The 15061-nt window shown below is 41.6% G+C and overlaps 1 protein-coding gene across 2 annotated transcripts in view; it reads right to left on the bottom strand.

Annotated features, from left to right (window-relative positions):
- Positions 1-652: 652 nt before the first annotated feature.
- The window catches only part of TRDMT1 (tRNA aspartic acid methyltransferase 1), a 102049-nt gene continuing 87640 nt past the window's right edge, over positions 653-15061 (bottom strand). For both annotated transcript variants that reach the window (XM_077490897.1, XM_077490896.1), the window contains 3 exons: positions 13840-13897; positions 8484-8613; positions 653-845 (listed from right to left, as the gene is read on the bottom strand). In XM_077490897.1, the coding sequence (XP_077347023.1) occupies positions 739-845; positions 8484-8613; positions 13840-13897 (295 nt within the window). In that variant the 3' untranslated portion in view covers positions 653-738. The remainder of the gene's footprint in view (positions 846-8483; positions 8614-13839; positions 13898-15061) is intronic.

Consider the following 15061-nt stretch of genomic DNA (forward strand, 5'->3'; position numbering starts at 1 on the left):
CCTGTCTGGTGTGTTCCTTGGCCTTTATGATGCTGTTTGTTCACTAAGGTTCTCTAACAAACCTCTAAGGGCTTCACAGAACAGCTGTATTTATACTGAGATTAAATTACACACAAATAGACTCTATTGACTAATTAGATGACTTCTGAAGGCAATTGGTTCCGCTAGATTTTAGTTAGGGGTAGCAGAGTAAAGGGGGCTGAATACAAATGCACGCCACACTTTTCAGATATTTATTTGTAAAAAAAAATTGAAAACCATTTATCATTTTCCTTCCACCTCACAATTATGTGCCACTTTGTGTTGGTCTATCACATTAAATCCCAATAAAAATACATTTACGCTTTTAGTTGTAACATGACAAAATGTGGGAAATTTCAAGTGGTATGAATACTTTTTAAAGGCACTGTATTTTACATTTTATTGAAAGATTCCTGGATGTTTGTGTGCAGTCTATTTATTGGGGATGGAATCCCCAGTCCTAGTTTGCATCTCTGTTACCTCCTACAAGGAATTTGAGGATTTCTGAGATACCTCCCAACTGAGGTCCCCAAGATATACCTGGAGCTAACAGCTGAAGTAACCTACCAGTAACTATGCAAAAATTATTAGTGGACAAAGTTCCCAACAAATTATAAATCGTACAACAATAAAGGGTTTTATTATTAATTTATTCAATCTGAAAAAATATTTTGGGTTAAAAAGAATTCTGGGATCCAGTTGATCCTTGAAGCTGAATCAATGTGACTGAAGTAGGAGGGTGATGAGTCTGGCAACAATATGAACATTCAGACTGTTCCCGAGCAGCCGATACCGCTGTTTTGATGTTATCTTTTCTGGAAAACCTAAGAGGACATATAAGGTGTTCGAATAAATGATGCTAGTTGTCAAACACTCGGTTAACATGTGCATTAAAATATATAAGAACAAATAACTACTTTGTGGATAATTCAGTTTGCAACTGTATGTGTGTGTCTAGAGAATAAAATACTTTGCAGGCCCTAATAGCAATTATTTTTTTTATAAAAAAACCTGTCTGTATTGTTCTTTCCAGAACATGTGCATTCTTTTTTTATAAGGAAACCAATTTTATCTCAACCTTCACAACATCTCCAAAACATGCCTCTTCCTATCCAATGACACCACAAAGCTTGTAATTCACTCTCCCTGGTCATCTCTCGTCTCAACCAGGCATGTACTGGCCATTGGGACTACCAGGAGTATCCCGGTGGGCCGATGGCTCAGTGGGCCAGTTTCTGCCCACCCTCTCTGGCGACTCCGACACAAGGGGGAGGCTCTCTGAGGATTCTGACATAAGTGGGGGGGCTCTCTTGGGACCCTGATGCAAGACTGAGGCTCTCTGGGGACTCAGATGTAAGGAAAGGATCTCTGGGGACCCTGATGTAAGAGGAAGGATTTTTTGCACAATACTGTTTTTGTGTGTGTTTGCAAAATTAAAGTGGGCCTGTCTAGATAAAGTCCAGTGACAAATTTTTGTCCCAGTCCAGCCCTGGTCTCGACTACTGCAACTCACTCCTCATAGGATTACCTTTACACCCCCCCCCCTTCAGTCCATCATGAATGCTGTTGCCAGACCCATCCACCTTACCAACCGTTCAGGGTCTGCCACCCCTCTCTGAAAATCCCTTCATTGGCTGTGAATTAACCCAATGAATCAAAATAACTATAGCTTACAAAGTCGTCCACAACTCAGCCCCCAGCTACATCACTAACCTAGTCTAAAAATACCAACCAAATCGTTTTCTTTGTTCCTCCCAAGACCTTGTGCTCTCCAACTCCCTTGTCACCACCTCCTCCAATGCTCACCTCCAGAGCCTCCCCCATCTTCTCGAACTCCCTACACCAATCAGTCTGGCTATCTCCTACTCTGTCCACATTTAGGCGATCCCTAAAAACCCTTCTCTTCAAAGAAGCCTCTACCGCCTCCACCTAGCAACTGTATTTTCTCCATCAGTCCTTTTGAATCATTTGACTTCCTTTTAGACTGTAAGCTCTAACAAGCAGGGCCCTCCGATTCCTGCTGTATTGAATTATATTGTAACTGTACTGCCTGCCCTTATGTTGTAAAGTACTATGAAAACTGTTGGGGCTATATAAATCCTGTATAATAATATCTGCTAAGATAAGATCTGTAAGCAAGTTTGCACTAGATATGGCGCAATACTTTACAGCCAAGACCATCTACAGCTCAAGTTACTTCTGTTTGGACCCAGATATGGCTCAGCTTTCCACAGTGGGATAATATATTACTTGGACTCTACACTAAAAGGTTTAGCTCAACAATCTAGAAGTCGCTGCAATAATGCCTGAACTACTGGTCTCCAAATCTGTTACTGAAATGCTGAATCAAGTGATATTTCTAAGTTGACTACCATGCTTGTCTGTAGTGTCAAAGGTTGTCCCTCCCCATCCTGCACCTTCCCAGTGGCCTGTAAGACTAAACTATGGGCCAAAAGGAACATTCAGGCCGGCCCAAGATGGTGGAGAGAAGAATTCATATTTACATTTTATAGCTGAGGCTCTTGTGATGCTTGAGAAGATGATTGAAGGCATGTGCGTATGTACATATTGATAAAACTATAACTAATAAACCACAGAATAAATATAAACAAAAAGTTTTGCCTGGATGAAAATGTGCAAAGTAACACGAATGCTCTCCTGATCTACAAACCACTGCTGAGTAATATGACTGCACAGCATTAAAGGGAGATTTGCTGCTAAAGCCCAAAAATATTGCAGACTGTACTGCACCCCAAATACTAACTGATGTCTGGAGTACCAGTGAACATCATCAATGGTAATGACACCCCCCCACCCCCCGACTTCACTACCTTCTGTAATCTAAGTACTGCCCATCAGTTTAGAGTAGGACTCTACTTAAAGCCTGATTTTGTGCTCTTGACTTCTCTTATATTTTTACACACCGGCTGAAAAGGCCCTATCACCTACATTGCAGATAAAAGCACAGGTAATTTTTTATTTTTTTTTGCTTACTTTTAGTTACTTGTATTCACTTGCAATGTGCATTTGAATTTGCTAGCGTATTTGCATATTTGACTTCTTCGGTATGGGAGTATTTAAAAGAGAAGTATGTTTTTTTTTTTAAATCATTCTTACCTAAGTGGATGCTGCATCTATCCCCCGCGGCTTTAACACCGAGAACCGAGCGATCAAACACTACTGATGTGCTCCCCCCCCCCCCACCGCTCACTGGAGCGATCTTTACCCAGGTTGGACCAGCTCTGCGAGGTCAGCCGATAGCGGGTTTCAGCCCACTGTCTGCTGAAAACGGGTCACAGGAGCGCAGAACAAACTGCACTCCTGTGATCCACAGAAGTACAGCCAAATGAGCTTTAGCTGTATGTCTCCTTAAATTGCTATCTGTGCTGGCCCAGCTACTCCACCCATCACCTCCCTAGATAACCTTTTATGTTGCAGCCAAGGGAGAAGTAAAGCCAACCATACATGGATCAGGGCAGGCTACTCATGGACTTCTGAACAACCAGCCTGTTGGAAAATTTCCGCACAATTAGCAGCACCAGCTATAGCCGGCAGCACTGATCAGTGCATTCTGATGGTGCAGAAGTCTCTCCACTGTCAAAATAGAATATCTCAGTGGATGATTCCCCCATCCCCATCGAGTGTGTGGATGGGGGAATAGAATATTTTTTTTTTCATTCAATCAGTTAGTTGAATAATAAATAAAAAAAAGATGACTCATCTATGGGCTTAACCACTTCAGCCCTGGAACAATTTACCCCCTTCCTGACCACAACAAAACAAAATTTATGTCCCTTTTCTTCCCCACAAATAGAGTTTTTTTTTGGTGGTATTCAGGCATGTACTGGCCATCGGGACTACAGGAACTTTCCCGGTAGGCCGATGGCTCAGTGGGCCGGTCGGGTGCAGTCCTGGAGCCGCTCCTCTCTGACAGTGAGTGATGGCGATTTCACTCCTGTTAGGCGAAGCAGTTGCCGTCACTTGCTGGAGAGAGCATTAGGCTTTCTGCTCTCTCCAGCCTGTAGGGGGAGATAGACAGCTGGCAGATGTTCCATTCTCTCTCCCTTTATCACTTGTCACTTATCATATGACTGGAGAGAGGAACGAGAAGCTGCCTTTAAAACTGTGAGTACACGTGGGAGGGGGAGGTGAGGGAGGACACTCTGAAGTAAGGGGAAGTGCTGATGGAGACACTCAAAATTAAAGTGGGCCGTTCATGATTTTTCGTCCCAGTCCAGCCCTGGTGGTATTTGATCACCTCTGCGTTTTTTTTTTTTTGCGCTATGAACAAAAAAAGAGCGTCAATTTTGAAAAAAAAAACAATATTTTTTACTTTTTGCTGTAATAAAATATCCCCCGAAAAAAATGTCTTCATCGGCTTAGGCCGATATGTATTCCTCTACATATTTTTAGGGAAAAAATAAATAAAAATTGCAATAAGCATATATTATTAATTGGGTTGCGCAAAAGTTATAGCATCTACAAAATAGGGGATATATTTATGGCATTTTTATTATTTATTTGTTTTTTGCTAGGTGGCGATCTGCAATTTTTATCGAGACTGCAACATTGCGGTTGACAGATCAGACACTTTTGACACTTTTTGGGACCAGGGGTTAACACTAGGGGGGTTTAAATGTGTTCCCTCATGGTGTGTTCTAACTGTGGGGGGATGGGACTGACTGGGGGAGGAGACAGACTGCTGTTCCTACTTAGTAGGAACAGAGATCTGTTTCTACTCCCCTAACAGAACCGGGATTTGTGTGTTTATACACACAGATCCCCATTTTGGCTCTGTCAGGAGCAATCGCGGGTGTCCGGTGGACATCCTGTGGGTGTGCTTGCTATATCGATTTAAAGAGCCGACGTGCAGTGATGGCGATTCACACAGCCGTGTCAACCTGCCGCAGTGCAACTGCGGCGGCTGGTCAGCAAGTACCGTAGTTAAGGGGAATACTATTGAGTGTCATTTGAGTGACAGCTCGAAGTCTGCTGGGGCTGCTGACATCACATCCAAGATGCCGGCACCCAACAGCAGTCTCAGGGCCTTTTGGATGTCTACACAAGGGAGGCTTTTTCAGGTAAATAAAATGCATCAAATATGTTAAATTCACATATAAATTGGGAAGAGTGTGGAAGGGAAGATTGTTGGCAAGGTCTTTGTAAGGTTGATTTTAAGGCATGTATTCCTTAATAAGAACTATCATTACAATTTTTTACTTTACACAGCTTTGCTTCCATGGCACAAAAAACATGTCGTACTTTGTTCCATGTGTCTAAGTACTTCAAACCCGGGAGCTGCGAGGCGCACTGCGCATCAATGTCACATATTACATGCTGGACGCGCGGTGTGCTCATGGCGCCGATACGCCAACAGTGTTATTACACCTGCGAACGATAGGGAAAGCTGGGTTGGTGCCAATCGCCGAATGATTCTACTGGCGACGTGATGGTGCCCCCACCTCTCTCTATGCAAGCTTGCGTGGCGTTAAGGGTGTGCTGCCATGGCACCTATATAGGCATCATTCCAAGGTGGTTCTGGCACTCACTGTTCCTTTCTCTCCACACCGGGCACTGGCACCATTCTGGATTCTGGCTCTCATGTCCCAGAACTAGGTACTATCTGACTTACAAAATTCACTTATTAGGTTCCCCCCTTTTCATTCACTTTTTGGATTATTTAGGTACTCCTATTGGTACAATTGTTCACTCTTTGCACTTTCATTTTTCCAGCAACAGGGCTTTATCTTGCCATTTGTTGCATATCTATTTTAGCTCATCATTGTGTTTGGGCCACTTTAGTACAAGTATGAATCCATGGTGTGTATATTATTTTTCACAGATGCCCCACATGGTTGGTCTATCCACCAACCTGATGACATATAAGGTTACACTATTGACATATATCCACCGTGAATGCTGTCCTGTGTTGGTTGATATTGCTGAGTGTGCCACCACAGTTCCCAGAAATGATGTCTCTGTGTGACACTCAGCCCTCAGTACCATACCATCAACACACAGATGCCTCATAAGTAACACACTGCAGGGGGGGTTACATCTATTCCCTTGCCATTATTAATCAACCATGTTAGATCATTTACAAATTCATATACTTATATATATTCTATATATATTTATTATAGATTTTCAGTGAGTGACTGCTCTTGAAGAGTGGCTACAAAGGCACAAAACGCATTGATCTATAGATGCCGCATCCCAGATCAAATATGTGCAGTCAAGCAGTTTTTGGAACTACCCATGGAACCAGTTTTTATTGGTTTTTATATGAATTCTTGATGCATGCAATGTCAACTTTTATCACCAACGATAGGGATTAGAGAGTCCCTAGGTCAATTGGGTACTACCTTGCAATACAGTTCTGTAGATATATGAAATGTATTAAACTATGTATAATTATCATGTACAATCTGTTTTATACATCAACAACGTGGATTACAGAGGCCCCAGGTCATAAGGGTATTATCTTGCAAATACAGTTGTGTGAATGTGTGTGTATATATATATATATATATATATATATATATATATATATATATATATATATATATATATATATATATATAAACTGTATCGGATTATGTATCATTATTATGTATGAATTGGTTTGGATCCTGATATACATTATTTCCATAATATATAATGTTTAAAAAATTTTACCTATCCTAATATTTACTTATTTGCACCCGCATGCTTACATTACATATTTTCTCTGCTGTTAACCAAAGTCTTTCCCCCCCTTTTTCTACTTAAAAACTAAAGGCCAAACTTTTTTCTTTTTTCTTTTGGATAGAGCGGAGAGGAATTAGAACACCTCTCAGTTTTTACTGCTGCCTTTGCTCCCGTTAAGGAGACTCACTCTCTCTATTATATCATTGGAAGTGAAAGTAAATGAAAACCCCAAATTTTGGGTTGTCCCCATAAAAGTAATAGAGGCGAAATCTTCCAATGGGGATACTAGTTCTGGTGAGCTGGAGGTCTCCAAGGAATTCCCTTAATTTGCAGGATTGCGAACTTGCTGTTTGGCTATGGGACAGGAAGTGAAGGGAAATCACTGCAATGATACACAGATGGTGAAAAAAAAAATTCTTTCAGGAGGTTCTAACCCTCCATTGCTCTGTCCAAAATGAAAAAAAAAAAAGTTTTGCCCATAGTTCTTCTTTAAGTCTAGTTCTGAGGTCCAACCTGCTTCCTCTTGTGCAAAAAAAACATGTAATAATAGTTCTCATTAAAAAAGAAAAGTATTTTTTAGATTACACTAGTATAAACTGACTCAGTCCTAATATTAACACAGATTGGCAGAAGGAGCTGCACTGTAAGCCAATCAGGCTTTGCTGCACTTCAGAGAGCTGTAGATCAAACACTGGGAGTCTGCTAACAGGAGGAAAGAACATTATAACAGAGTAATGACTTCATCGGTGTGGCGATGCTCCTCCACTGTGCAATCAGCAGGCCAAGAATGGTTGGGCAGAATTACAAATCCTATGGCAAGTATTTAGTCATTCCCCTAAAGTTCAGCTTTAAAGGGTTAGTTCACCTAAAACTGGACTCCCTCCACCCCCCCCCCCCCCCCCCCCGCTGTACTTGCCTACAGAGATCGTCAGCCATCAGGGCTCCTGCAGGCACTACGTTGGTCTGGAGATTTTAAAATCCTCGCTACTCTCTCTCTTCCACATCCGGCGCTGCTGGGACAGACCAGATGGATCCTGATTGGTCAGCACCATCTCGTGGATGGTGCTGACCAATAAAAATCCATGTGCTCTATCGCAAGACTGCAGCAGGATGGAGAAGAGAGGGAGCAGGGGGGGATTTCAAATACCCAGACCAGTGTAGCAGCATCAGAAGCCCTGACAGCTGAGGATCTCTGTAGGTAAGTAAAGTGGGGATCTGGAAGAGGGGGGTCCAGTGTTAGGACACCTTTATAGTTTCTGTAAATCTGAACGAAACCTTTGAAATTATATAAGGTAACTTGTTTTTTATGTCTTAAAATACCTGCTCTGTGTAAAGGTTTTGCACACAGCAGCCCCCATCTTCCTCTTCTCGGATCCCTACCAGCGCTCCTGGCCCCTGCCCCATAGCAAGCCATAAGACCATGGGACACACAGGGCTTGCCCCCTCCCTTGGCTCTGATTGAATATCTGAGCCAATGAGGAGCAAGAGAGCCTCTGCTTTCATGCACATCTCTGGACCAAGATCGGGCTCAGGTATGTTTTTGGGGGGCTGCAGGGGAAGTTGCATGCAGAAAGCTTTTTTTACCTTATTGCATAGAATGCAGTAAGGTAGAAAAAAAACGTCTGCCTTTACATCCACTTTAACTGTGAACTCATTTCATGAATGTTGATGCAGTAAGTATATAAATAAATGTGTTTTTACATATCAGTCTGAAGTTCTTGTTAAACATGGTTATTACATTACATATTTTCTCTGCTGTTTACCAAACATACCAAAATCTGCTGGGAATCCATGAAGATTTGCAATTTCTCTCGGTGTGAAGTATCTCAGTTTCAATGTGGAAAGTTTAGCGAGTTTCTCCTCGTCAGGCAATGTTTCCAGTGATTTATACACAGAGCTGATCTGCATCACAATACGAAAAAAGAAATTTGAGGGCCCAGAAAGCCCGTAAATTAGAGTAATAAAGCGCAGTCCATAAAGCGATATTTCATTGGTCCTCAGATCTGGCTCGGTTTTACAATAACACAGTTCCTTTTCTGCCTTGACAAGCACCATTCAGATTAATATGTCAACGTTCTCCCAATAAATGTATCCCGGCCAACTAGTAGACACAGTGTTTGTGAAAAGCACAGAGACATTTTCCTGCCCACTTGGCTGAACATTTAACTCATCCACTTAATGAGAGTGCCATTGTTTAGAAGCAATAAAGCGTACAGTGACACAGACCGGCCCCGGCTGCCAGCATGCTTGGTATATAAAGCTGTCACTAGCCGATCAGTTATTATAGCCGGGATTTCAATAAGGATAATGATCTTTACCAACCAAACAAGCTCATCTACAGCAAAAGCCTTCTAGCGCCAAGGGCCACTCAATGCAGAGTGGAAAAACAATGATTTTATATTTGCTCAAAAAATTAAAGAGACTGCAGCAGTAGTTACACTATTATTTGTTACAGATGATCCATTAAACTACAGGGGAACATTCTACAGTTTTAATGGCGGAGCTGTTAAGCTCTTAAACAATTTAAAACAACATAAACAATCATGGAACAAACTCACTTCTTTTTAAAATGTATCAGTGTTAGTTAAAAAAAATGTAATAAATGATACTGTAGATAAAAAGTATAAATTTAAAGTGTTTACTAAACACATGACCCTGCAATCACTATATCTGGTCTTTCACAGTACACATGTAGCACCCTCTAGTTAGGTAGGTACTAGAGTGAGGATTTTTTTCTGATAGAGTAAGAAAATTCAGGCAATAGTTTTCATTCTGGGCTAGGAGTGGCTCAGGGTAGCAGCTGGTGACTCACAGGCAGCATCACCAAGACCTCTCTGTTCTTTCCAGAAGATTCTGTAAAGACAGGAGGAAAGGAGAGGTGGAGCTGCCCTGGGTATTCTAAGGAGCCTTGACCAATCCCCAACTTGGATTGGCAGGGGGCAGGTCTCCTTAAATATCCAGGGTCAGCCCAGCTAGGGAGGAGTTGGAGTCAGAGATTGTGGAGGCTGATGGGAAGCTCCCCACTCTGGGGGAGGGTCGACCTTGGCCTGGGGCTTGGGTCCAATCAGGAGGAGAGACGAGATCCTGGAGGAGAGGCGCATGAGAGAGCAAGAAGAGGATAGCGGGAGAAAGCGAAAGTGAAAACAAAATTAACAAACTAAAAAAAAAAAAAAAATGAAGAAAGTTGAAATATTATTGGTTAGAAAAAAAAAAGAAACAAAGAAAAAAAATGAGTAAAGGGAAAATGGGGAAGAAGGGATTAAAGTGGTATTAAACCCAAAAGCAAAGATTTATTATATTGCAGTTTACCAATTATTAGAAGTGATGGCTGCATCAGTTTTCTTTTCTTTATTTTCACCAGGCGATCTGGCTGGCAAGTCTGTTGTTTTTCAACAGAAAAAGCTGCCTTGCAGATGTACAAATTAGTGAGTTGAGGCAAACAATTTACCACTGACAGGCCTGTTTGCAATGGTCAGCTTTTATTTATATAGCTAAAACCAAAAGAAAAAACAAACTGTTGCTGTAACTGCTATAAAAATGGCAGTTGGAGCTTGGCTGAAATTTGTTAGTGTATCTACGTCTGCTAGTACATCTAACACTCCCCCCTCCCCCCCCCCCCCCGACACCCTTATACAGGAAGCATGTTACTGGCCAGATCACCGGTTAAAACAGAGGGAAATAACCCCCAAAAAAGAAAACTAGGGCAGCCACCACATCTAATAGTTGACAAGTTCCAATATATTACATTTTTGGTTTTGAGTTTAATACCAATATATTTTGCCTGATTAGGGGAAACAGAGTGTTAATAAGGAATTACTTTCCTCCCTCTCCCCTCTTCCATTCCCCATGCACCCTTCCCAACTTTCCCTCTTGACTTTTACCTTTCCCTCCTACTTGTATTTTCCCTTTAAGTATAACATACCAACACTAGCCAAAAGTCTTTTTTTTCCCATCTGCATTGCCCCCTCTCCCCCCCCCCCCCCACGTCTTCACTTTCCTGCCGGTTTCCCTTAGTTGCAATGGTGGCTTTTTTGAGGCTGGAACTCCTCTTTAATCAAGAATGGATACATTAAAGATACATTTAATCAAGAATGGACACATGTTACCTTTAGAAACATTTTTTACTTGACCTAAATTGAAACTTTTCCATAAGTAATTAAAATTATACCCCATGTAGCTTTAGTGGTGCTTCAAAGCGTCTTCAAAGCCTCCATAGAAGTCTATGGCAAAGCCCGCTTGAAGCCCCACCAAAGCCTCATAAAGCTTTACCGAAGCCCCAAAGGCTCATCAAAGCTCCACCAAAGCCTTATCGAAGCCCCAGCAAAGCTTCATAAAAGCACCAAGCAAAAGAAAGGTGTAAACAGGACTGTAAGCTAACCATTTTATTTTGTGACAGGAGCTTTGCATGGCATTCAGAGAGCTTTGACAAATCGTGTCCGAAGCCATGTTTTGAAGCAAGTGTAAACTAGTCCTAACATAGGGACGGAAGTCCTAGACCTAGTAACTCATCTTTTTTTTCAATGTTTAACTTACTTAGTGAAGCTTGACATCTTTATGATACAAATGACATCCTTTCTACCAACTAAGATATTGCACATCCGTTGGGAGCTGTATACTGTACCCTTGTTCAATATATTTTCCATTCCAAAAAAAGGAATTAAATGGGAATGCATTTTACAAAAAAAATAAAGTTTTGCTTTACCTTTTGTCAAGTTGCTTTACAGCTGAACTCCAGGAATTCAGACACTTTGATAAAAGTGCAGGCATACTATGTTAGAGTTGTAAAGTTCTACAAGGTGAATGCTAGGTTGAGTTGTCTCTTTAAGGAGGATAGCTCTGGTCAAAGGAATGAGCATTAGTCTCAAGCTATCAGGGCTTTGAGAAGAGAGAACACAGCATCTCTGTCTGTCCTTCGCCTCTGCTGCCCAGTTTCAAAGAAGCCATTGTATTTTGCAAATGATTTCACAAAATACAAAGGCTTCTGTGAATGGGCAGCACAGAAGAGGGGCCGGCAGAGCAGCTGCATGCAACTCTGCAGCTGAAGGTGTTGACAGCAGAAGGTCCAGTGTCGGAGCTCCAGAACTATAGCCATAGCTATCCCACTGGAACACCATAAAACTTTCAAATGTAAATGAAAAAGGTAAACCGACGAGGTGGCATGCACCTTGTTGGACTTAAAGGATAAGTTCACCTTTATGGAAAAAATAATGAATTCACATATTTTTGCAGAAAAAAAAATGTGCATTTATTATTTTTTCCATCAGTTGCCTGGAAAGCATTGATCAGTAGATCACAGGTGCAATGTTAACTCTCCTGCAGGCATGTCCTCTGGCTTTCAGCCCATACAAAGCCAGAGAACATGTCAGTGGACTACAGGAGTGCTCACAAGCAACTCCGCAGCCCATTGAAACTACAAGTCCTTCTGTCATGGTGGAAGATGGTACTTGTAGTTTTAATCATTCACAGGAAACTGTGAATGAATGATGTGGCTGTGTGGATGGAGCCCCGGATAGCCATGCTATTTTCAAAAAGTGACAGCAGGTGCAGGGAAAAGAACCCCGCCCGCTGTCAAAGGTGAAGGGAGCCATTTTAACAGCCATGAAGGGGGAGTGGGAAGAGGGGCAGAAAATGGGAAAATAGGAATGTTTAAAAGCTCATTTAGAACTTTTTAAGAAATGTGTAAATAAAGGACCGTCCGTAACCTTGCCGCAAGTTCACTTTAACCGCTTGCCGACCAGCCGCCGCCATTATAGTGCAGCAGGTCGGCATGATCCTGTGAGCCGTCGTAGCTATACGTCGGCTCCTTTAAGCAGGATAGCAGGCACGCGCACACTACACTGTGGGGGTGCCAATGCTCGTGACCGACGGTCGTGATGACCGCCGGCCATGAGCGTTTGCAGGCACGAGAGGCAGAACAAGGACGTGTGGGTGTAAACACACAAATCCCTGTTCTGTGAGGAGAGACAGATCGTGAGTTCCTAATAGCTGGAACCACGATCTGTTATCCCCTCTAGTCCCCTCCCCCTACAGTTAGAAACACACACATAGAATATAGTTAACCCCTTGATCGCCCCCTAGTGTTAACCCTTCCTCTGCCGGTAATATTTTTACAGTAATCAGTGCATTTTTATAGCACTGATCACTGTATAATTGCCGGTGGTCCCGAAAATGTGTCAAAAGTGTCTGCCATAATGTCGCAGTCCTGATAAAATTGCAGATCACCGCCATTACTAGTAAAAAAAAATTATAAAAATGCTAAAACCTATACCCTATTTTGTAGACGCTATAACTTTTTCGCAAACCAATCAATATACGCTTATTGCGATTTTTATTACCAAAAATATGTAGAAGAATACATATCAGCCTAAATTGAGAAAAAACAGTTGTAAAAAAAAAGGGGGGATATTTATTATAGCAAAAAATACAAAATATTGTGGTTTTTTTTTTCAAAATTGTTGCTCTTTTTTTGTTTATAGCGCAAAAAATAAAACCCGCAGAGATGATCAAATACCACCAAAAGAAAGCTCTATTTGTGGGGAAAGAAGGACATCAATTTTGTTTGGGTGCAATGCTGCACGGCTACGCAATTGTCAGTTAAAGCGCCACAGTGCCGATTTGCAAAAAAATGGCCTGGTCATTCAGCAGCCAATTCTTCCGGGGCTGAAGTGGTTAAAGTGAACCAAAAAACCCTATTGTTCTGAAAACATAACACATGTCGCACTTACAGTGCCATTAATTGTTAGCACCCCAAGTGGGGGGCAGCAGATGCGCTTTTTGCCACGTGGCAAGCACACTACAAATGTTCCAAATTGCGGGTGAAAAAATGTGCCACGCTCCACTTCAAAAAAGGTTCTGGGTCTTCTTTGGGGAGTTTGTCTTGCGTAGGGCAGCTTATTCAAGTATATGGGCTGCCATAGGCGTGATGAGCAGAAACACTCAAAAAATACAAAAATAAATACACGAGCGGGAATGCGGGTTCCCACTGCGCTCAGGTGTGAATGGGGCTTCAGGCTCCTGATACAGCTTGTGATGTTTACATGCAATGCACCAAATCAGTGTCACTTTTAACAATTACACAGTGTCCAGCACTAAGCTTAACCATTCCTCCATTCAGGTATGAAAGTTTACCTCGACATCTGTTGCCATCTGTAAGACAGAACCTGTTCCTTCTACATAATGCCCATATCTAAAAAAAGAAAAAAAGAAAAAAAGGAGGTTCAAACGTTGAAATGATCCATTTTGCCCTTCATGCAACCATAATAAAATGTTGATAAAACAATGCATTCAGCAATAGGAAATTAGGAACAGAGATTATACTATATTTAATGAAAATGAGCAGCACTATGGCAGATGGGTACAGTATAGAACAGCTGCAGGCCAGCACCAATAAGCACTAATTAAACATTTACATATGCAATAAACGCAGTCATACTTTCCACCTTAGAGTTACATATTTGGAACTACAAAAGTTACCTGAAATATACAGTGTGGGAGATTTACTAAAACTGGAAAGCACAAAATCTGGTGCTGCTCTGAATAGAAACCAATCAGCTTCCAGGTTTTATTGTCAAAGTTTAATTGAACAAGCTGAAGTTAGAAGCTGATTGGTTACAATGCACAGCTGCAATGGATTTTGCACTCTCCAGTTTTAGTAAATCAATTCACCTATATTGGTTCCAATCACCTATAACTGAAAAGTCTGCTACTATCTACACCAACCTGACTCCAGCTGTCCCTCACCACCAAGCAAACAAAAATATGTTTAGAGAAGAATTCTTTTTTCGTTTAAAAGAGTGGACTGGGCATATCTATGGATAAAGTAAAAAACCCAATTAAATGAAAAAACCTAAAAAAAATGTGATGTATGCATGTATCTAATGTTGACACCAGCCCTCAGTGTATTTGCAGTGAAAAATTTTAAGTGCAATAAGGATTCTCTACAAGGAATATCACATCACAACTGCATTCCAACTTTTTTTTCAAAATAACAAACCTCAGCACATTTTTGTATCTTAGGATACTTTGGATTTTCTGAGTCGATGTACTTCCAATGGGAGTTCCTGACCTGCTCTCCAGGGTTTCTCAACCTTTTTTCAGGCAAGGCTCCCTTTAAAATCAAGGCACCCCATTCTAAAAGGTAATCATTTTACATAACACAGCAACATCCACACAACATTAGAGGCGATTTGTTCTTTCAATGCAAAAACACCTTTGCACACTGATACCGACTAGTATTCCAGGGTTTCTCTTCTCCCTCGGTAACTCTTTCTCACTCAGTCAATGTATCCCATTGCCGATGGAGAGGGGCAGGAGAGAGGCCAACAAGGATGTTGTGCAGGCACCCAGTGTC

Source organism: Lithobates pipiens, unplaced genomic scaffold, assembly GCF_037356315.1.
Source record: "Lithobates pipiens isolate NorthernLeopardFrog02 unplaced genomic scaffold, aLitPip1_a1.2 Scaffold_19, whole genome shotgun sequence".
NCBI lineage: Eukaryota > Metazoa > Chordata > Amphibia > Anura > Ranidae > Lithobates > Lithobates pipiens.